The 22,111-nt window shown below is 38.1% G+C and overlaps 1 protein-coding gene across 2 annotated transcripts in view; it reads left to right on the top strand.

Moving 5' to 3' along the window:
* LOC122885592 (receptor tyrosine-protein kinase erbB-4-like) overlaps positions 1-21,752 on the top strand; it is a 329,729-nt gene extending 307,977 nt beyond the window's left edge. For both annotated transcript variants that reach the window (XM_044216868.1, XM_044216867.1), the window contains exons 22-28: positions 870-945; positions 3,553-3,699; positions 5,905-6,002; positions 6,643-6,813; positions 11,225-11,474; positions 13,103-13,231; positions 13,459-21,752. In XM_044216868.1, coding sequence (XP_044072803.1) covers positions 870-945; positions 3,553-3,699; positions 5,905-6,002; positions 6,643-6,813; positions 11,225-11,474; positions 13,103-13,231; positions 13,459-14,129 — 1,542 coding nt within the window. In that variant the 3' untranslated portion in view covers positions 14,130-21,752. The remainder of the gene's footprint in view (positions 1-869; positions 946-3,552; positions 3,700-5,904; positions 6,003-6,642; positions 6,814-11,224; positions 11,475-13,102; positions 13,232-13,458) is intronic.
* The last annotated feature ends 359 nt before the right edge of the window (positions 21,753-22,111 follow it).

Genomic DNA, 22,111 nt, shown 5'->3' with positions numbered 1-22,111 from the left:
AAAAGACAACAATAGACATTAACATTAATTAGGCTTTTATATCCTTAGGGAGGAACTTAGCCCATCACAAAGGACAGTTTTAGTGGAGTCAGTGAGATACTATTCTGCTCTATTGAACCGTTTTATTTACTTTTAGGGAATAGAGATCTTGAAACCCCATAAACATAGTAAGCAAATACGTCCTTGGAGCTCTTCGTACATGGGCTTCTGGCCTCTTCTAATCTTTGTTCATCCTTTTCCTCTTTTGTATTTTGTTTTTAAACCCTCTCTTCTCAGGAAATCCTATTTCATCCTCTCTCATCCCCCTTTCCAGTGTGTCCATCATGGTTTGTGTCAACGCTGAGTGTTCTGGTATTATCCCCTCCACTGAGAGAAAGACAGACACACTCTAACCTTCGACATCCCCCTCTCCTCAACATCCATCACTGTAATCAATAGAATTGGCCTTCAAATCTAATCACAGTGTTAAGCTGCCTCCCTGACCGTCCTGCCATTTGGCCCACCTTATTCCAATACAGCTAGAGCTTGTGTGTGTGTGTGTGTGTGTGTGTGTGTGTGTGTGTGTGTGTGTGTGTGTGTGTGTGTGTGTGTTTGTTTGTCTTCTTTTTCATCAAACCTTGTTTTCCTTCATTCTGTCATAACTCTCTTCTCTCTAGCGTGGTTTAGATAGTCAGTTCTGCCAAAACAGTTCATTGTATGAAACATCTCACCAATAGGTGATCCAAGTTGAGTCTCAACCCAAAACCTATGTTGTCAGATTCCTTATGTTTCATTTGAAGAAATATAAGTGAAAGAGATTATTGTCAATTCTTTTTAATGGTGAATGTTTCATGTACATCACACTTACGTGCTATGCTTCTACTTGGCAGATGCCCATCAAATGGATGGCCCTGGAGTGTATCCATTACAGGAAGTTTACTCATCAGAGTGACGTTTGGAGTTACGGTAGGCGTCAGTATTTCCTTTTAGAGAACTTTCATGAAGTGGACAAAACCATTAGGGCCACAATATTTTCATATATCAGCCAGACCAAATATATTTCTTCAGTGATTTTCCTTTTAAAATGAATATTAAATTACATTATTTTGAAGAAACCAATGTGCAACGTGACTTACAATAAGTGTATTCAATCTCTATAGGAGCAAGAGTTTGATGTTGTCAAAAGTTGTAAGTGCATGCCTTCCAAACAAATAAGTAACAGTATGTTCAGTGCTGAAGGACAAGTGTTAAAATGGATATCAAATGCTGGATGGCCAAAAATGTTCAGCTTACTGAGAGTAAGACAGAAGACAGTCATCATCATTGGTCCTGCAAATAGCACGAGGAGTTATAGCCAATTTCTTTGGGCCTCTGTGGTCAAACATCCAAATACATATTGTATAAGAAATATGGGTGTCATGTTTGATTCTGCTTTAACATTTGTCAAATGCTGTTGAAATTAATAGATTTTCTACATTGGGTCTTAATCGAAAATAAAACCTTTTTCTCTATTTTGGAGATGTGAAGACCATCTTGCATGCTTTTATCTTTTCATGTGGAACTCAGTCAGTCATGCCTATCTCACTTGCAGCTAGTTCAAAATGCAGCAGCAAGACTCCTCGCTGGTACTAAAAAGAGAGAGACCATATCACCCCTGTGGTAGCCTCCCTTTACTGGTTACCTGTGAAATATGGAATTTAATTTAAGACTCTTTTATGTGTTTTTGAAATGCTGCGTGTGCTGGCACCAGCTTAGTCCTCTTTAGTCCTCTCTCTTAGTACTCTCACCCTCAGTCAAAGTCCAAAGGTGGCCGAGCATTTTCCATTGCTGCTCCCAGACTGTGGAACAGTTTACCCCTTGCTGTCAGGTCTTCCTCATTTATCCCCACTGTTTAATCCAGTCTTAAGACCCATTTTTTTTACAACTGTGTTTGAGTCTCCTTAATTATTAATACAACTATATGGTTGGTTTCATTTTATCTGTTAGAGTTATTAACTATTTATTTTATTTTGAATTATTTAATTATATTTAAAATTTCTCAGTAAAGTATTTTGGTCAGCACTTGTTTTTAAATGTTTTTTTTTTTTTATTAATAAATGTCCTTGAGTTGCCCTAAGTGTTCTTAAAGGAAATGCGATAGTAAGTGGGGTGCGTACGTGTACTGTAGTCTTTAAAGGTGGGTTTTCAGCCTGCGGCAAAAGATGGGCAGTGACTCTGCTGTCCTTACTTAATTTTGGAGTTCATTCCACCACTGTGGGGTCAGAACAGAGGAGCACCGTTACTGAGATTAGCAAACACAGAGTCCGCTGAGTGACAGGGTCTGCAATCGTCCAGGTAGAGAAGTGCAATGGTTGCACCAGAAACCACAAAAACAAACAAAAGTCAGAATAGTAAGATGTAGGCAGAGCTAAGGAAAAGAAATTAAAAAGAAGATATCAGGAATGCTGTAGATTGTGGATACAAGTTAATCTATTGAAGGCATACATTGTGCATTGTGTGGACAGTAAACTCCAGACTGCTTGCAAGATAGGCAAGCAATTTATAGATGTAAGGCAGCTGTAGAGGGTTTTGCCACCATAGCAGTGTTGACGAACAAGTGAAGAGTGTTGATATCCACTACGTCTTTAACTGCTTGACCATGTGGCAATCCCAATCACTGTAAAATGCAAACTGGGTTATCTACTCCTTTAACTCGTATAATATTAAAATCAGTCTTTGCAGCCATCAGCATGTCAGCAAGATTTACATCTAGAGATCATGAGATGTTTCTGTTTAAGTCTACCAATAAATCTTAAAGTCATATAAAAACTAATTTTCAAAAAAATATGCTAGATGGGTCATATCAAAGAGAATAATGTGTGTTTGATTAAAATGATCAGAATGGTTTAGTGCGTCCATGTCCCAAGTGGTCCTCTATGACCGGGTGCTATTACTGTATACTTCCATCTTACAGTGTGCATTTACTCTGCTTACCACTCATTAGTTCATTATCACTAACATGATTAAGGCTGAAGAGAGAAAGTGATTGACTGATGACTTTCAAGATTCTGATTAGTTCCTCTACTCCACTCATCTTCTGTCCTCTGTTGACTTGTGTTCTCTTATCTTGTCCTCTCTTCTTTGCCCTTTGTTTTGTTGCTTACTCTTTTCTTCTACTTGTATTACTCCTGTCTCTTCATCCTATTCCCTCTGATCTCTCACATCTTTGCTTTTCCTCTTTCTTCTTTCTCTCTTCACTTTTCTTATTTTTTACTTGTTCTGGTCTATCTCCTATTTTCTTTTTTCAACTTTTTCACTTATTTATTTTTCCATCTCTTTACCCTACTCTTTGCTGTATAACCCCCCTCTTTTCTCAACTCTTTAATCTTCTCTACTCTTTACCCTTCTTTACTCTCTTTACACTAACTTCCTCTCACCTGAATTCTACTTATCTTTTCTCTGCGTGTTCTTTTCTCTGTGAACATCTTTTCTCTTTCTGCTCTACTTTACCAACCTCTCCTCTTCTCTTATATTTACGTAATCTCCTCTCTTTTTCTTTTGTCTCTCTTCCTCATTCCCTCTTCTTCTTCTTAGGAGTAACCATCTGGGAGGTGATGACCTTTGGAGGGAAGCCATACGATGGGATTTCCACCAGAGATATCCCGGACCTGCTAGAGAAAGGAGAGCGTCTTCCGCAGCCGCCCATCTGCACCATCGACGTTTACATGGTCATGGTCAAATGTAAGTAGAGCCTCAGGGTGTGCAAAATACCAGAAAATACTTGCTATATAATGTAATCGAATGCAACACCACCACAAACCACAGCCTCAAAAAATACCATTGTCAACTCAACATCTTTCTGACAGTCACAACAAATATTTTACTTTATAAGATACAAAACTATTTACTGCAGAGCTTCTGTATATTATTGGAGTATATTGTAAATTATTTCCAGTTGTTGTGTCCAGCCACTGTATTTCAGACAGTAGAATAGGCAATGGATTTTAAGGTTGAAGAGAGGGCCAACTGGTTTTTAGCTGAAGCAGGCAAAAATAATTATGCTTTTATTGAGTGATTTTCAAAATGCCACAACAGCTGTTTTGTACAAGAGGGTCTAGGTGGTGTCAAAGATGACGTTTTCAAACCTGAAATATTACTATTCTAAAATTAATTTCATTTTGCCTTTTTCAATTGATAGTGTTATAATATAAATGCCACTGAAACACCTCTCTGATGGCAATAATAGTGAGAAATCCTTCAAAAATAACGATTCGGAGTAGTTATAGTAGAAGATTAATTCTGGCTGGGTTTGACCGCCCACCACCAACATGTTGGTCTTATTGGTCGGTCACTGCTGTCATGCCGTCAGGCACTGAGGTCACAGGTGGCGTTGTAACCTCTGGCCACTTCTGCCAGGACAAAGACTTGGTGCCAGCGCCACCCCAACCTTGTCCTCTAGTGTCCAAGCTGCAGCCTCTGGCCCTCCCTGTCACCTTGGCTCTTACTGACACCCTGAACCTGTGCCAACCTGGCAAGCAAACACACACACACAGCAGGGAGAGGTCACTGTCACCTGCCTGTTATCTGCCTTTCTTTTTGCACTGCTACACATACAGAATTCATACACCCAAATACACAGACACATGGTGCACTGCACACATGTGGTGGAAATGCACTTCCTGATATTCACTTCACTTCACTACTCCAGGCTTTATTGGCAAGAAACTAGGTACCAAGATAAAAGATGATCATTTTTACACATGAAATCTTATATCTGTACTGTACTTTTGTACTTGTTTCTAAAGCCATGTCTCTCTGTCTTTCAATCTCTATCTCTTATTTCCCTGGATACCTAGATGAGCTCTACTCAGGGCCAGATCACATGATTGCTTTGGCATCATACTCATGTGCTCACAGAGAAACTGGCAGAAGAGCACATTACTCCATATGGCCATTCTAGTGATGAAACAGTATTTATCTTTAGATTGGAACAAGTGATTACAATAAAGAGAACTGTATTAAAAATTCTGTAATTGTTCATTATGAAACAAATAAGAATGTTTTATATAATGGAATATAGTTTAAATGGAAAATCTTTTGAGACCTTTAGAAGTGGGAAATGTTATTACCAGTGTTTGCATCTGTCAGAATATAAGTTTGATGACAAAATTGAAAATGACAGGTATTATAGGTCAGTTATTCATTCTTTACTAACGTGATCTTAGCTAGGCATAGAGACCTACAGTATGTATTGTTATTATTCACGTTGCTTCATAAATCAGTAGACGTACATGTGGCTTGACTTTTAGTAAGTTTGTGTTCACATGCTTGCAACATTACTTTGGCACAGTTTGAATGAGTCAGTATGTTGGGGGCGATTAGGAGGAATACTAATCTTAATAAGAAGGTAGAGATGATGTAGTAACCTTATACACAGTTCTCACTCTTAGTCATACAGACCTTTCATGTTGAATGACATTCAATGTCATTCACACTGCAGCAACATTCACATGCACTTAAAATAAAAAGATGTATGTCATTTAGGGCTCAAAGGATATTTGTTGTTATGTTTTTATGCAAATAGCACAGAAAACATGGCATACATATTTAACCTGATCTGCGTAGGCGTAGGTTTTGACACCAAAGTGTGAAGAATACAGAAATGCTCTGCTTGATCACACTGACACATACTGTATATACTGCACCTTTCCTCCCACTTAGGTGCAGCTAAGTTCACAGAGAGTCAGGAAAGTTATCTTGATTGGTGAAGATGAGGCTTTTGCTTACTGCAGAAAATAACATATTGCACTGTAATAGGGTCAAATTTAAAGTCAAGGCAATTGGCAAAAATATTAAAGAATCCACAGGTTTGAATATCAATATCAATATACAGTATGTATTCGGAACCTCATTCTGGTCAGACACTAACACAGACACATTTTTTAGGTTGGATGATTGATGCAGACAGTCGACCCAAGTTCAAGGAGCTGGCTGCAGAGTTCACTCGGATGGCTCGTGATCCCCAGAGATACCTGGTCATCCAGGTAGGTAAATCTTGATGATATACCTACAAGATCTTTAAGAGGATATGATGACATTTCTTGTTTTCTATTTGTCTAAAAACTAGAATAGATAAGCTGCCTTCAAAGTGAAAACTGGCCATTCGTCCATTGTGCTTGTTTTTGTGTAATTTTGTAATATTTTAGATAATTAGTAGATGACGTTATATCCATTACAAATTTAATTTTCCTTTCCTTATTCCTTTGTGAGAAAATACACTGACTACTCATTACATTACTTGTGTGTTATACAGTACCTTAAAATGATTGTGCTAGGCTTAAATTAGTCAACAAATACAGTAAAGCTAAGCCTACATCATTACCAGAAGTCAAAATGATAATAATACACACATTTTTATTTTAAGCTTTTTAATAAAATAGAACTCAAAAGTATTTATTTCTCTTTTCAAGTCATGTTTACTACTTTGCTTGTTCATTACTACTAATTCTGATATTTCCCAAATAACTTGAGTGAAAAATAGGACATTTTTGAAAAATATTATGCCAATTAGCATGTAAAGGGCCTTAAATGTGACATAATTAAAAACGTATTGGTTACAATATTTTTTGTATCAATAATTACTAATACAAATTACTAAACACACATGCTGTACATCCACACAAGGGTGATGACCGCATGAAGCTACCCAACCCCAATGACAGCAAGTTCTTCCAGAGCCTCCTGGACGAGGAGGAGCTGGAGGACTTGATGGATGCTGAAGAGTACCTGGTGCCCCACTCCTTCAACATTCCACCACTGGCATACACTCCCCACACACACATGGACTCTAACAAGGTATTTTCTTTCAAGAATCTCCAAATACCTTACAGAATAGATTCACAGTTTTATTATAAGTACACTCTTTAAAGATTGGCTAGGTGCCCATATGTACGTTGAAACAGGTTTTGCTTGCTGTAATAATTCCTCCCGTTCATGCTGGCCAATAGAAGATCCCTTCCTAGTTTCGAGTTAGTTAAATCAAGTGAGTATTTTCCAAAGTTAGACAGTCTGTTTACTATGAAATCCCCTCTTTGTTTTTCCCAGACCAGTGTTTCCCTGTTGAGCTGCAGTAAGGCTAGGAACAAAAAGATGGACTTAGTACTAAAAAGTTTGGCTTTTTTTAAACAACCAGATGGCAGTGGTGATATTAGCAGTACAGTCCTTGCAGGTATAAAATCACTCTCCAAATAGATCTTACTAAAATCTGAGATCTGTCTGCCTAGTGGGTAGAAAGTCACGTGTGTTGCCATAAATGTGATTTTATTAGTATTCCTATACAGTAGTGGTTGTAATGGTGGACAGGCTATTGTTTTTAAAAGTGTTTTAGATGTAGCCCCTCAGCAAGTGATACAATATATAGCTTTAAGCTTTGTTTTTGTTCAGCTTTTGTTGCCCTGACTTTATCTATCAGAGAATTCAGATAAAAATGCAGAGGTATCCATAAAGCGAGCAGCAACGGTGGGATCAGGTGGTGCAAATCACCTCTGTCGCATGGGTTGTCTGTATACCAGCCATTTAACTCAACGTTATTTCAGATCAGTTAAAGTTTTCAGTTCATTGCACTTTTGTTTAGATCCAGCAGCCTCCACACAAAACTAGGCACATTTATCTACAGTTCCTGGACATATATCTAAAGGGAAATAGTGGGTCCAATAGTATCTGAAAGGGCAGCATGTCTCCTTCACTAAAATTGGCTTATTTGCAGTATTATGTTTCTGAAGTGGCTTATTTGAGCAATTGCATGGTTTAAGTTGTAATTCATTATAGATTATTATGTTTCTGTGTTATGACTGTGGCAGCTATGAATTATATAATAGAGCAGGATTGCTTTATAAATGCAAATTTTCTCCCCATTAATGATTACACTTCCCTGCATTATCAACCAGGAAGAGGTTTTAACAGAAATTAATTTAGCTACACTTAATAAACGGTTATATTTGTGTAGAGCCAGGGATTATGCTTAAGAAGAATCCTTGACTTATTTCTTATACTTGAACTGGACATTCGTAGTCTGGTGGTGGAAGATTTGAATGTCTCGAATCACAGATGCTATCAAATCTACACATCCCAAGTGAATTGTTTGCTTCTGCATTTTTAAAGTGATCAAAAGTTTATCTCGGTTTCTTGATTCAAGTACTTCTTTGGCTTAGTTTTCTAACATCAATGATGAGCTAAATTGTTTTAATGATTTATATTCCTGAACCTCAGAAGATCCTGTCAAAATATTTTCTAAATAAAAGCATTCATTGTGTGATTGTAGGAGATCCAAACTTAAAAAGTACTACTGTAACTCTTTAACCTCTTTTAACAAACTAGGAAAGTGTAGTTTCCCAGGACCTTGAATGAGTGTGATGGTATTGCTTCTAACACATAGGCTAAATTAAATTATGAAAATATAGTGGTTAGTTGTATTTACTTGTTGATCAACAAGAGTAAACTATGCCTTATTTATATATGGATACTCTGCAGTCAGCTCATTTTGTAGATCATCAAACTGACTTATAATCAAATGTATAATGAAATTATATGGTGAGTCAATACACACAGACAGACAGGCTTCACCGACTTTATATTACACAAAGGCTACTTGGAAGTATGCACACTTGAACAAAAGGAAGCCCTTCTATCATATAATATTCAACTTGGTCCTTGGTATGTTTGTTTTGTTTTGTTTTTTGTTGTAGAGGAAATTAGAATTTAGTTGCTTATCTTTAAATTTTACATGGACTCTTTCATATTACCATTTCTTTTGTGTAGCAACAGGGTGATTGAACCATAATGGAAAAGCAGATAATAATAGGTCAAAGTAGTCATTCAGATCATTTTGATAGCCTCTAAAGTGATGTGGGAATGCGTTTTCTCAGCGTGTACTGCAGGACTCTCCTGTTCAAGCACAAAAGATTGAGATCTTAAATCAGAACTCACACAGCTTTCAGTTTCCATTTCATCCCCATGTTGCACTCTCTTTCTCTGTCTGTTTTCCTTGGTCTTTTTTCATTGTGAAACTATGGTAATTGCATTCTTCAAAATTAGGGTTTACAGCCAGATTCCCTCTGGTCTTCAACAGTTCAAATGTTCGTCGTCTATCTTTGGACTTAAATCTATCACAAAACCAGTCACACAGGCAGGCAACTCACCCATTTTGTATTCTAATATCCCCCTGTGTTTGTTAAAAATGTCTGCTGAATGCCAATGAGAGACATGACGCCTTTTCCAACTCTGTTTGGTACATTTCAGGGGGGTGACGGATTATTTATTTGCATAATATTTGTAAAGTTATCCTCCACTGTTTTTGGGCTTCTTTATTGGGGTGGATACTGAATTAATTTGATTAATTTCATCCAGTTATATTCATCCACATAAATCATGCAGAAGATTGTAATGAACTCAATTATTGCAGCCAACAAAATGCAATAATTCCACATGAATATAATGCATAGTTGTACAGCATAGCTAAAAGAGCTTTTCCTAAAGTCTCTCTCACACAAACACACATTGTTATCACCATATTTGAAACTATTACATTATACGCCTAACAGTTACAGTTTAGAATTTGCAAGAATTTCAAGTTTAATAGTGACCATAGTGTCCATGTCACTGGACATGACCACAAGATCACTCTGCTTTTTACTGAGAAACATTTGAATGGGACACTTTACTTGACTCTCCCAAATATTCAAGTGTCATGTTTTACTTTCCCACAGTTCACCTTGTTTCCACAATGGATTAATTAAGTCCATGATGGGTTTTAAAGCCAAGATTTTGAAAAAACAATGTGACTGTGATCTTGGCGGTTCACTTTAATGACTTTGATTTTAAATTGTGTTCAGGTTAGTGATGGTATTTTCTGTCAGGTGTAAATGAGGACTGAGAGAGGGGGATTTAATAGATGTAGTTACAGGGGAATTAAAAAAAACACAGCGTGAGCTCTGGAGCTTTGACTAATACCTCCAAGTTTAAAGTACAGACCACTGCACGAGAAAGTGAAGAAGAATCCAACAGTGGTACACATAGTGTACAGCAGTGGTAGACATAAAATGTTACATGCAGAAAGTTATTAATAGTTCTGGGCATTGTGAGCGTTCTCTTAATACTGTTGCATCAAGTAGCATACAACCAGGGTTTGACGAGGACACTCCAGTAGTCAAACTTTAGTTTGAATTTGTTATGTGCTCATACTTTGTGCTGGTATCTCATTAAATTTGATCATTTTACTGCCAAAAAACTCCACAAACTAAAAATAGTCAATATTTCCCCCATCAGTGACTGACCCATCTCCAATTTCTAATAAAAGGCTATTTGGGTCTGACTCTTGGTACAGGTCGGAGGAACCACTTTCTTGTGGTATACTGGTTGCCAAAAGTCATGAATAATTGGGGAGACTGATAAATAAATGAGTATGAAAACTGCTGATCAGAAGTGGGATTTGAACCTGCACCCTCATTCACAGACCAGAAATCCAAGAACTTTAGCCTCCTTTACCATTCTTTCAACTTCTAAGGAAAAATAAGTGCAAGAGGAAAAAAAGATGTTCTATCTTATTAGTATTATTACAGTATTCTCAGACTCTGTGCAAGGGAAAGTAATTGAGGGAATGTAGAACAGAAAACAAACCTCTTGCTGGATACATGGGAGAAAAAAGATAAATCAGAATAAAGCACCCAGTGAGGTTCTAAAAAAGCCCTTTTTTGTTATGAACGTAGACACAAATGCACACAGCAGGGCAGGACTGATATGGCTACTTTAAGACTTTGCTGCATGGAGCCTTTTAATTAAAATCCTTTTAATGAAATTGTCCTTGGCAGTCATGCTGTCATATCATTGTTTGGCACTGCTGTATGTCTCCCCTGCCTGTCACATTTAAATATTACAGATGAGCAATGGTACAAAGAACTTGAATTGCCCACTTTTTGGATTTCATGCATAAATATTTTTTTATTTGTATTAATTGTTTGTTCTTTGAATTTTGTACTTCACTAGTAAATCAAATGATCTGCTTTCAGAACTAGTGTATAGACCAAAGACGGGACAACACACAACTATTTACTAACTTAGAGAAAAAGCTGAACTTTAATCATCCATAGAAGACTTGTTTTTGTCTCAGGGGGTTTGCTTCGGCTTGGTCAATTGATATTCTTATAATTGTGTACAACATTACTGCCCCTCTGTAATTACTATACCCTCTCCCTCCTCTCCTTCTACACAGAACCAGTTTGGCTACCAGGACCCCAGTTTCAGCATGGAGGACATGCTGGCCACCCTCCCCAGAGTGGTCTCTGTTCCACCCCTGTCTGGAGGCTGCCTCCCTCCAAAGGACCTGTCCTCAGTGGGGCAGACTGGTGGTGGATTTGTCCGTGGCAACCAGGATGACCCTCGCTGCAATGGCACCCTGAGGAAGCAGGCGTCCCCGAGGTCAAGTACCCTTGGGGCTGGCTCAGCTCTCACTGCAGGACAAGGTAAAGCAAAGCTATCCGAATATTGTAGAAACTGAGGGTAATAGTAATCTCCACACTAAGTGCGAGTGTGTGTCTTAAATCAAACCAACAGTTGAGCAGAAGACAGTGTGAAACTGATGGATATTGCAAGAGTGCACTGTGCATTTTAGACATTTGACTAAAGTTTGTATGCTGAAATGTATTATTATAGCCTTAATCTGAAGGCAGTGTCATCATCTTTGTTTACATCTACGTAATGTTGTGAAAACTGAAAATTTAACACTGAGATGCACAGGTTTCAGCTTATGGAAATATTGTGTGCTTCTGCAGATGTGATTGCTCAAAAGGGTTGTTTCACAGAGACATACAATGAAGCTGACTTATTATGGACATCACACAGTCTTCTACAAATTGTTTTCTTCTTAGGGTTATTGAATTTGAATTGATTGTTGTATTTTTGTTGGTGGTGGTTTTATTTGCTTGCCGAAAATCAAAAATATATTGTGGACCGAGTAGTACTGTTTTAACTTTTTTAACTCCATCAACTAAAATTAATCAAATAATATTTACATGTTTTCAGTGAATTATTTTGCATTACCAGGTGATTCTAACACATATTCTATGGTTGTGTGGATAGACCTTTAACCAAACATGACTATCAAGCCTCTATGTTTCAGTTATTGATTTCATTTAATCAGTTATCAGTTTCAGTAAATTGTATTATTCATTTAAAGTTGTTGTATGGTCTTGCGTTTTCCTACACAGTAACCGTTTTCCACAGGTTCAGGAATAAATTCAATACAGGGTGGAAAAAGTCGGTATTACTAATTCAAAATCCATCATAACCTTAACACACAAACCATAATTTGTACAATAACTCGTCAATGAAAAACACCTTCAAGCAAGCAGACAGGTTCTGGCCTGTCTTTGACTGACCCTATCTGCTGTTTCCTCATTGGTATTGTACTGTGACTGTCATTCACCAGTAGAGAATTTGCGAGATGAGAATGAAAAGCTAAGCTCGTATCTAGCAGCTGTCTGGCAAGACTGAACTACATATTACACCTTTCAGTTGACAGGAGAGGAGCAATTTAGCTATTTAGCTATTAGCCTGGGTACACTGTAATAAATCTGTGTTGTTGTAATGTTTCTTGTTTGTTTATACCTTGTTTTGAATGTTACTTTTGTACTGTATTTGTTGACTGTGACAACAAATTCTGTCTATAGAGGACAATAAAGAATTAAACTGAAGCAGCTGCAGTGGCAGCTTCTGGTTTTGTTGAGCCCCAGTGCAAGATTTTTCAGGCCCATTTATGCCTCCTTTGCAGATTTGTTTGGGTAAGAAAAGGAGAAATCAAGCCTTAAGTAAGCTTTATAAATAAATGTGTATCTATCTACTGTGCATTCACTGGAAAATGGTGGTAGGGTATGAGTGTGCCACACTGGTGATGGCTCTATTCAAGCACTGATAGTGATCTATCTATTGTCGACAGATGAAAAATGAAAATAAAAGGCATCTCAGGTCACTAAAACCCCTAAAACCCAGAGAGTTTAGTCACAGCAAAAATAGATAACAATACACAAAAATGGTAAAAGTACCATATTTTAAATTTCTTTCTTGCTTCCTTCCTGTCTTTTTGCTTCTCAAGGTGGAAGGGAGGATAGTAGTGGACAGCGTTACAGTGCCGATCCAACCGGTCTTTTAGCGGAACGAGGAGGAAAAGGAGACAAGGACCAAGATGGCTACATGACTGCCATGAGAGACAAGAACAACTCAGGTTACTTTGACAGTTTTGAGTACTACTGAATTTGTCCATACAGCTAGCAGATGTTTGGCTGGAGGGTAACAGAATACAATAGAATACAAATTGCACCGCTGAAATGCAGACTTCATATGAGTTTTACATATGACTTTATATATATGACTTTTTAGTAGCTACAATAGCTGTAGCATCAAGAGATGAAAAGATCTTAGCTAATCTTACCATCACCTTTTTCTTTCCAGACTATCTCAACCCAGTAGAGGAAAACCCTTTTGTCACACGTCGTAGGAATGGTGACGTCCACGCAGTGATTGATGGAGCGGGTTGCCACACCCTGCACATGGCTGGAGCTGCTGCTGCACCCAAGAGTAAGTCCACCCACGGGGACGATGAGTATGTCAACGAGCCACTGTACCTGAATACCTTCCTTAACCCTGGGGACAAGAACGGATTGGTTGGTGCAGTCTCCATCTCTGGCCCTGGGTCCTCTGCTGCCCAATCAATATCGCAGACAGTCAACCCATCAACATCAACCCACACGGTCTCTTCTTCTGGATATGTGGTACCCCCTGGCCACCTCCCCCACCCATCGTATCCATCACACACCCTGCATCCGGGGCATTCAGGACACGCTGTGCACTCAGGCATCACCAGCAGCACCATCATGTTTGATAAGAAAGGCAAGAAGGCCACTTTTGACAATCCTGAATACTGGCAGCACAGTCTACCCCCGAAGTCCTCACTGCACAACCCTGAGTACCTGCAGGACTGCAGCACACGCTTCTTCTACCGGCAGAATGGACGCATTCGCCCTGCTGTGGCAGAAAACCAGGAGTATTTGTCCGAGGCTGCTATGAAAGCTGGCAATGTGTTGCCACCCCCTCCATACAGACAGAGGAACACTGTAGTGTAGTGACTCACCTGTAGCACAATGGAGGGATGAATAGAGAGATAGGGGTGGAGATGAATGGACGTTGAACAATCCTCTCGTTTCCATGCAGTACTTCTCAACCTGGGTTTTCTTTGCACCCTTCCTGAACACGTCTCTCTGTTATGTCTGATTGCAAGTCTTTTATTCTCACTCTGAGGTTCTGCCTTTTCTTGACAGGACTACAATACCAGTCACTGACAACCTCACTTGATATCCATCTTTTTTAGCTCCATCCTTGGCCATGACACGTAAAAGCAAGTAGACACATCTCTTCGAGGTTGGTTCTGTTCTGGAGCACACTGTCCTGCCATCTTTATTATCAGAGAGGCACAAAAACAACAAAATGAAAGACTGAAATGAGATATTTAATAAGAGAAAAAGGAGAAATTTATTGAGGTTAGCCCAAAGAGAGAATTATCACCATGACCTTACATGCTTTTCTTTATCCACCTATGAATTACAGTTCACCATGTCCTTTTAGTACATTTTCCACCCAGCTAGCTTTACACATTGCAGTATGCACACATTGCTATCGCTTGTGTGCAGTCTATCACATGACATCACATGCACATGGAGTTGTGTCGTGACTTACCAGCAAACCTTGTAAGTCAGTGGCTTGCATGCCTGCCCACACGCTTCTTTGACTTTTACACGTTGCTGCACCAGTAATCGAATTCAAACATTTATCACAAACAGCTCATATCATACCTAAAACATTTTAACATGCCTGCAGCCTCGACACACCAATAATAACCATACATTAATCCATAAGTAAATATACACAAACTGACTGATAAGCCTGCTGCCACTTGAAATATATTCTGGAGGGACAGCTCAATTGACCTTGTGCTGGAAGACAGAGTGTGCCGATAATGGCAGTCAGTGGCACAGCACAGAAAAAGGGGTCAGCAGGAAAATAAATGTCACCATGGTCTTGTGGGAAGCTGTGACATCACCCAGTACCTGGTGGAAATCTTTCGACAGATTATTGACATGGCCAGGTTGGGATTTAAAAGGTTGATCGCTCAGAAGACAACCCTTAACTTCCCACATCGGTATCCCTCTTGTCCCTCTTTCATCCACACCAATCCAGTCTGAAGAGCCAGCAAGTAAACTTACCTTCTTAAGATCATTGTAAGCAGCATTGTGACTGACATAACCAATGGTAACTGCAGTATAAGGAATAATGTTTCAATGGAACTGGTGCTTGGGAATGGACAAATCTTTTAACAGAGAAAGGAGCGTGAGGATGATGGAGAGCATATAAACCGAACATGAGGGAATAATATAATATTTTAGAAGCTGGATCAGAGCATAGTTTTTGTTTTGATTCATTTTTTTTTTCTTTTTCTTTTTAGGCATCAGGGATCTGTTTGCGTACGAATAAGTGTAAGACAAGGTGACTAATCACCTTGTCTTACACTTATTCGTACGCAAACAGCACAGATACCCAGCCAAGAAAGAGCACTGTGGAGATGGAAAAGAGGCTAACCATGCAGAGCTGTAAATAAGCCAATTACATGTCATTACCAGACAGACACAATCCCAGAAAAAGGCTCTGTGGAGCAAGCTGTGTCTGGAAAGATGTTGAAGTATATCAAAAGATGAGGATAAAAGATTTATTTTGCACCTCTCTGTGTTCATACTATTTTATGTCATAAAAATAGAAAATTAACTTTGACCATGTAGTCAAGACTATAGGGCCTTGCTCTGTCTCTTAGGGTTAAGGTGGTTAAGGAGGAGAGACTGTTAAAACTGTCTAAGGAGGCCTCCTCCACATTTTTACCATGGAACACTATGAAAAAAACGGGACACTTTCTTTTGTATTGGTGTTTGACATTAATGGTGAGACATCACAAGTTATCACTGAATCCACTGATGGCTAGCTTTCTGTACTCATACACTACTGCCAGATGCCACAGTAAACTCTGATGGAGACCACTAGCATCTGTTGTCAAATGACTTTGAAGCCTAATTTAGGCTGGGGTTGATAATTTCATAGCACTTAATGCTCTGACACAGCCAAATGACTTTGCTGTTATTCTCACAGCAATTCATTAATTTTTTCCCATCATGTTGCAACTATAATTTACAGTGAGCCAATAGATAGTTTCCACTGCAATGAGGCCCCATGTTATCTGTTTCATAAGGCATTTTACTAACAAAGCAGCATCCCCGCACTCTAAAGAATATCATAATAGTAATAGGTGGGGTTGGGCGATATTCAACGATGTCCAACATCAGGGGACAGAAATATGTAAATTTTTCAATACCGTTAATACCCAGTTAGCTATCCCTTTGATATCTCTTGTTTTACTAGACTATTGCAGGCACTGCTAACAATATTTGATTTACAGGATTTTTGCATCAATTCATTGAATGTTTAGGTATTTAATTTATTGGATTAAAGGGGTACTCCAGCAATTTAGCAATGTGCTTCCATAAAGTTGGGGGACTCACAAGAGACATATTTAAAAAAGAATGGTCAAAATTGAAGGAGCGGAGGCCAATATATCCTGACTCTAAGTCCCTAGTATGGGTTAAGCTCCAAACACACAACATCCTACAATTCCCACAATGCAACTCAATAGAACTCAATTCATTTGACTCCTTCTACCTCCTAAACCCCACAACTCCAGTGTAATGCAGGCTTTCTGTTAAAAAATTTAAGTCTCAAGCCCAAGCAGAGATAGCCCTGATGACATCGATTAAAACACAAGGGTTATTTTCTCACTTTAGAAAGCTTCCTCCTGAGCTAGAGAAGACATACAACTGTTTTCATTCACAGGCCGAGTAGTACATCTCGTGATGAGTAAACCAAAATGTGTAAAATTGGTGGCGTGCCCCTTTAACCAAAAACAAACATTTCCGTTTATAATTTCTGAATTTCCAGAACATTTATGATGATATAAAGTGATATTGCATTATTAATCAAACCTACCTTGACATGAGATTTTATCAATATCGCCCACCCTAAGTAATAGGTAATTATATCATAAAATTTGGAGACCGACTAATTCCTGTGCATGTTTCACTGCTGACATACCAATACACACTACTGTTACTCAACCTTGTGCCTCTACAATAAAATTACCAGGCAGAGGGAAGATTCAGACAAGCAGTGCTGATGATTTACTGTCCAAAACACAGATGTTGCCCTGGCACAGTGTTGTCTCCCCCTCTCAGGTTTTATGGGAAATAATAATCATCCAGTTGAGCTCCAGCTGAGGCACAAGTTGCCACATCATAAAGGGACATCAAAGCAACTGAAATAAAAGTATAATGGAAGACAGACTAGTGCTATGATACCACAGTAGACACACTGCTGAGATGTACAGCTCAACAGAAATGTGAATTTTATAGGTTGGGGGGCCAGGGTTTAAATGGTCAGTCTTGAAGTTCGCACGGTGTTAAGTATCACTGACATTGCTCTGTTACTACTTTGATTTAGTTGTGCTAGATCTGTTCTCTCACACTTTCTGAGATCTTGATTGTTCTGCTGATTTTAGATTTACTAGTTTGAGCTTACAATTATGTATACTTTCTTTGTGTAAATGTGTGAAATGAAAGTGTCCTCTCTCTGTTTTTAGAGTTAAAAGTCAGTTATGTAAGTCTATTTTTACCATCACCCATAAGGTATTACTTGTAGTGCTTGTAGACTACTGTATGGCCGTGTGTTTAAGTGCAGTTACAGCAGTGAAGAGTCACCCAAAGGCTTCGTAATGGATCTCTATGGAAAAATAAAGCCAGTCTTCTGGAGGAGAAAACCTGCTGGCTTTCAGCCAGCCAGCATCACAAGGGGCTTTAGGTTTTTGAATGCTAATTCATCCACTTTCCCTTGTTCTGTGGGGAAATCATGTTACCCAACATCTTACCCAGTGCACCAGCTGAGAAACCCTGAACGACAGGCAATAGGTTGTAATCCTGCAGTGGGTTTAAAACTAAGGTATTAGCATTCCAGAAATGTTACCCGACCAATGCATCAATGTTACAAAAGCTAGCAGGGGAGAAGGTGCAAGTGCACTGTAACTGGCAGAGGAGACTGAAGTTGATTGCCATTCTTTCTTCTCCTCAGAGGTCACTATAGAATTGTATGTAGCAAACACTGTTCTGCAGCTGAAGCAGTGAAAGCGAAAAGCAGCTATGTGTGGAGTGAATACGAACAAAGACTAAAACAATCTAGAAAGGAAAAGTGGTCAAATGTTAGCATGAGTCATAGTTTCATGTGAAAAGATATGATGTTCTGTGTAAAGGTAAGCCTCATAGATACAGTACTTATTTAAAGGAGCACAATAACTCCCTCTCAATACTAACTGCTCATCCAGTAAATCGGCCTTATAGTAACAGTTCTATTTATTTTGTGCATCTACCTTTGTTTCAGGGTTTAATGTATTTTAAACAAATGTTATACAAGAATATTGTAAATGGTGTGTAAAGTTTTGTTTTTACTCTAGTTTTTTGCTCTTCAGGGTGTCATTGTGGCAACAGAGAGTTTTTTGATATCCAGTTTGAAGGCTTCATCGTCTTATGTCTGTCATGATCTCTAATCAACTTTAAAACAATTACCAGCTATGTCCCAACTCAGGGGCTAGATGTTTACCCTTCAGAGGAACTGAAGTCCAGGCTTAACCTGTATATTGTTGCTAAATGAAACTAGATTAACAAAGACCAAAACTAATGTTGTGTTCAGGTGCTCCTCATCAACTCATTAAGCTTTTGCAAGTTTCTCACCAAGCAGTTTCCCTCAGACAGCCTAAGACATTTAAATACCAATGATTAAGGACAGGTTTCACAATACCTGACTTTACAGTATGATTTTCTTATATTACTTCAACACACGATGGCTGGACTGGCAGTTAAGACCAGCTTAATAGTGCAAATATCAAAATAACCTCCACTTCTAACCCCCTGTGATTAATATGTCCAGGCTGAAAATGAGAATAAACAGTGGAGTTCATAGTTAGCTTCCATTATTTATACCTTGCAGTGATTTTTTTAACTAGTTAATTAAAGTAATGATACTTCCCAGTTTTATGAGTCGGCGAGGAATGCCTGACCACTCAGGTTAAAAACTGACTGGTGCAAATTTGATTGTGGGATATTGAGGACTGGGCATTATAAACCAGTTGTGTCCTCCAAATGTCACATTTTGTGGGACCTTTGAAATAGAACAGCCCATGTTGGACCATTAAGACACATCCGGCCCAGAAATGAGGACTTTGCGGGGTCCAGCCCCTGAAGTGGGACACAGCCACTGTATTTATAGAGTGTGCTCTATTTCACTTTTCTATGCTTTGATTATTCATATCATGAGGACATTTTTCACAGCATCGGTAATATCAATCCACCTGTGGTCTAAATAAGCTTACTGTATCGGATAAACATGCATTACATTTCAGAGAACTTCACTATTAATTGCTCAAATAGAAAAAGTTTTGGTCTATGCATCATCAAATCACATTTTTAAAGGGAAACCATAAATTAGCTGACAAACACATATTCTGCCATTGTAATAGAATCAAACTGTGTTTGGCTGTCATCCTCTGATTTTATACTGATTTATGTGTGCATATTTTACCATGCCATCAAAACTGGGGTACATGATGGTGGCTGAGTAAGCACAGTTTACAATGTATTCACGGTAAAACTGTAAAATGGAATTAATAATTGTCTTTTAACCAAATGACAAAGACATTCAGATAATGGGTCACTCAACAGTTTTACCATTGTTAAAAAAAAAATTTAAAAAATTAAAAACTGGAAAGTATTTTTATAGGTAGGTAAAAGGTGGCCAGGTGAATCTGTAAATAGGACAATGATGCTTCTTTTTCCAGCTGAAGATATTTTTTGTTTGTTTTTATTTCTCCTTGCATCGTTGCATTTTTAGTGGTCTACTGTACCTTCATTTTTTTCTTTGGGGAATATCTTTTCTGTATGTATATAAATATATATACAGTTTATATATATATATAAATATATATATTCTGTAAATGTAATTTGAAGAGTGAACTTGATTTAAAAATGCTTGCAGGGTCTCTTGTCACCCCCACCCCATCATTTACCCTGTAATTATGTGATTGTGTTTTCAGCACAACTTGGTGGATTTTGTGTTTCGACCTCTACTCTTGCTCACTTTGTAGGAGTGAACATTTTTTTCTTTTTTTTATTGGGTGTATTATACCTACACTACCCTCCACACTTCTCTCAGTATTATCCACCTCTTCAGATTTTTTTAAATATTTTGTACACTCTTAAAAATGCTGTTGCAATACTAATGAATATTCAATATTTCATCCCCGTTTTCTCTTAGTCTTTTCCTAACCAATGTTATTAATCCACCAGTGTCACTTTACACCCTGAGTTTTAAGGACCTATACTATATTTCCTGAAGTAGTTTAATTTCCATTTGCACTGAGTTCAGCCATTGTTTAATTTTAGATGATATTCAGCTCTTCATCCATTTGGGGCAATACTGATTGAATGGTGTAGCAATATCATGTTACAGCCCGCAGAGTGATTTAAGGGTGTTTGAGAGACAAAATAGAAGACAGGCTGGAATGATCATTTAAATGACTGATATTTGCTTGTACAGAGGTTAGTAGGTTAAGTTTTTTGGCTTTATCAGGACATAAATGTTGACTTTTTTCCAGAAGTCAAAGCTTAACAGGAAGTTAATATTTCCATTTCACAGGATCTTTACAGGATTTTTTGGGAATTTGGCCCATTTGTCACCTTACCTAATATTTGATGTGAGGACTGGCACCAAAATCATCTTGTTGAACTGTTTTCTTTGTGGCATAGCAAATGTGTTAGAAGTGATGAAGTGCATCACAATTCTGATACAAAGTGTTGCTGATGCTCATAAACTGAGTGGTTTGTTTAATTCACTATCTAAATCTTTCAGGGAAAACAGTATTGTAGGACCATTTTATGGACACACAGATTGACAATTGGAATATACTGTCAGTTGTATTAGATATTTCAATTATAGAAGGCTCAAGCAAAACCTGTGTTGTTTATGCAGGAAGTGAGCCAGACAACTAAAAGTTTTGTGCTGTTTTCTGATAATGCTGCAGACTTAAGTAATGATGAATACTGCGATTTTGTTTTCAAAAGTTAGAATTTTAACCAGTATCAACTTTGGTTTACTTAAATGTAGTCATAATTTTTGTATATTGCCTATCACCTACAGAATACTATAGCCCTGTTGTACACTTACCATTGGAAAGTGTATAAGCACAGATGACTTTGGTGGCAATCCTGTCATTTACAATATCCAGCATTTGCATATATATTTGGTAAAGTGGTCAATTTGGCAAGCTTCTCCAAAGTGTCTTTTTAAAAGTACATTGAAGTTTGGAGGAATTATCTATCGTAAAATGATCACAAATTATCATTGCTTTGTATCGACTCATCGGAATGATTGAGAAGTTTTATAGCTCATACCTTGTCACATATTACCAGTTTTAAACTTTTTCTTCACTGGTTATTTGACACATTTCCCGAGCTAGAACATTTAAATACATATTCCGTCTGTTTTGTTACATGAATCTGTCAAAACTATATTTTTAATTCAATATGAATAAAGATCAGTCAATATTTAAAGATGGATTGTGCTCATTTTCTAGGCCTTAACATTGCTGCAAGTGTAATGTTATTATGATGGGTAAAACTAACTACATTGGGGTATGCCCCAATGGGGACACCCCAATGTCCCAATGGGACCCCTATGAAAGTTAAAACCCCATTAGATTTGACTCGTAATTAGCACTGGATCCCACAGGATCCTATTGGGGTATACATTGGGGGCATACCCCAATTGGACCACAGTGGAAATCCAAACAGTCTGCATTTCACAAGGGATCTCTATTTTAGCAATGATGATCACCTCTCACTCTGTGTCATTCCAATTATTAAAAAAATGATCCATCATTTTTAACAAATTGTCCACTCAAATTTGGAAT

The sequence above is a fragment of the Siniperca chuatsi genome, linkage group LG12 (assembly GCF_020085105.1).
Source record: "Siniperca chuatsi isolate FFG_IHB_CAS linkage group LG12, ASM2008510v1, whole genome shotgun sequence".
NCBI classification, from domain to species: domain Eukaryota; kingdom Metazoa; phylum Chordata; class Actinopteri; order Centrarchiformes; family Sinipercidae; genus Siniperca; species Siniperca chuatsi.
Note: the sequence above shows the minus strand (reverse complement) of the source record. Positions and strands in the feature narration are given on the sequence as shown.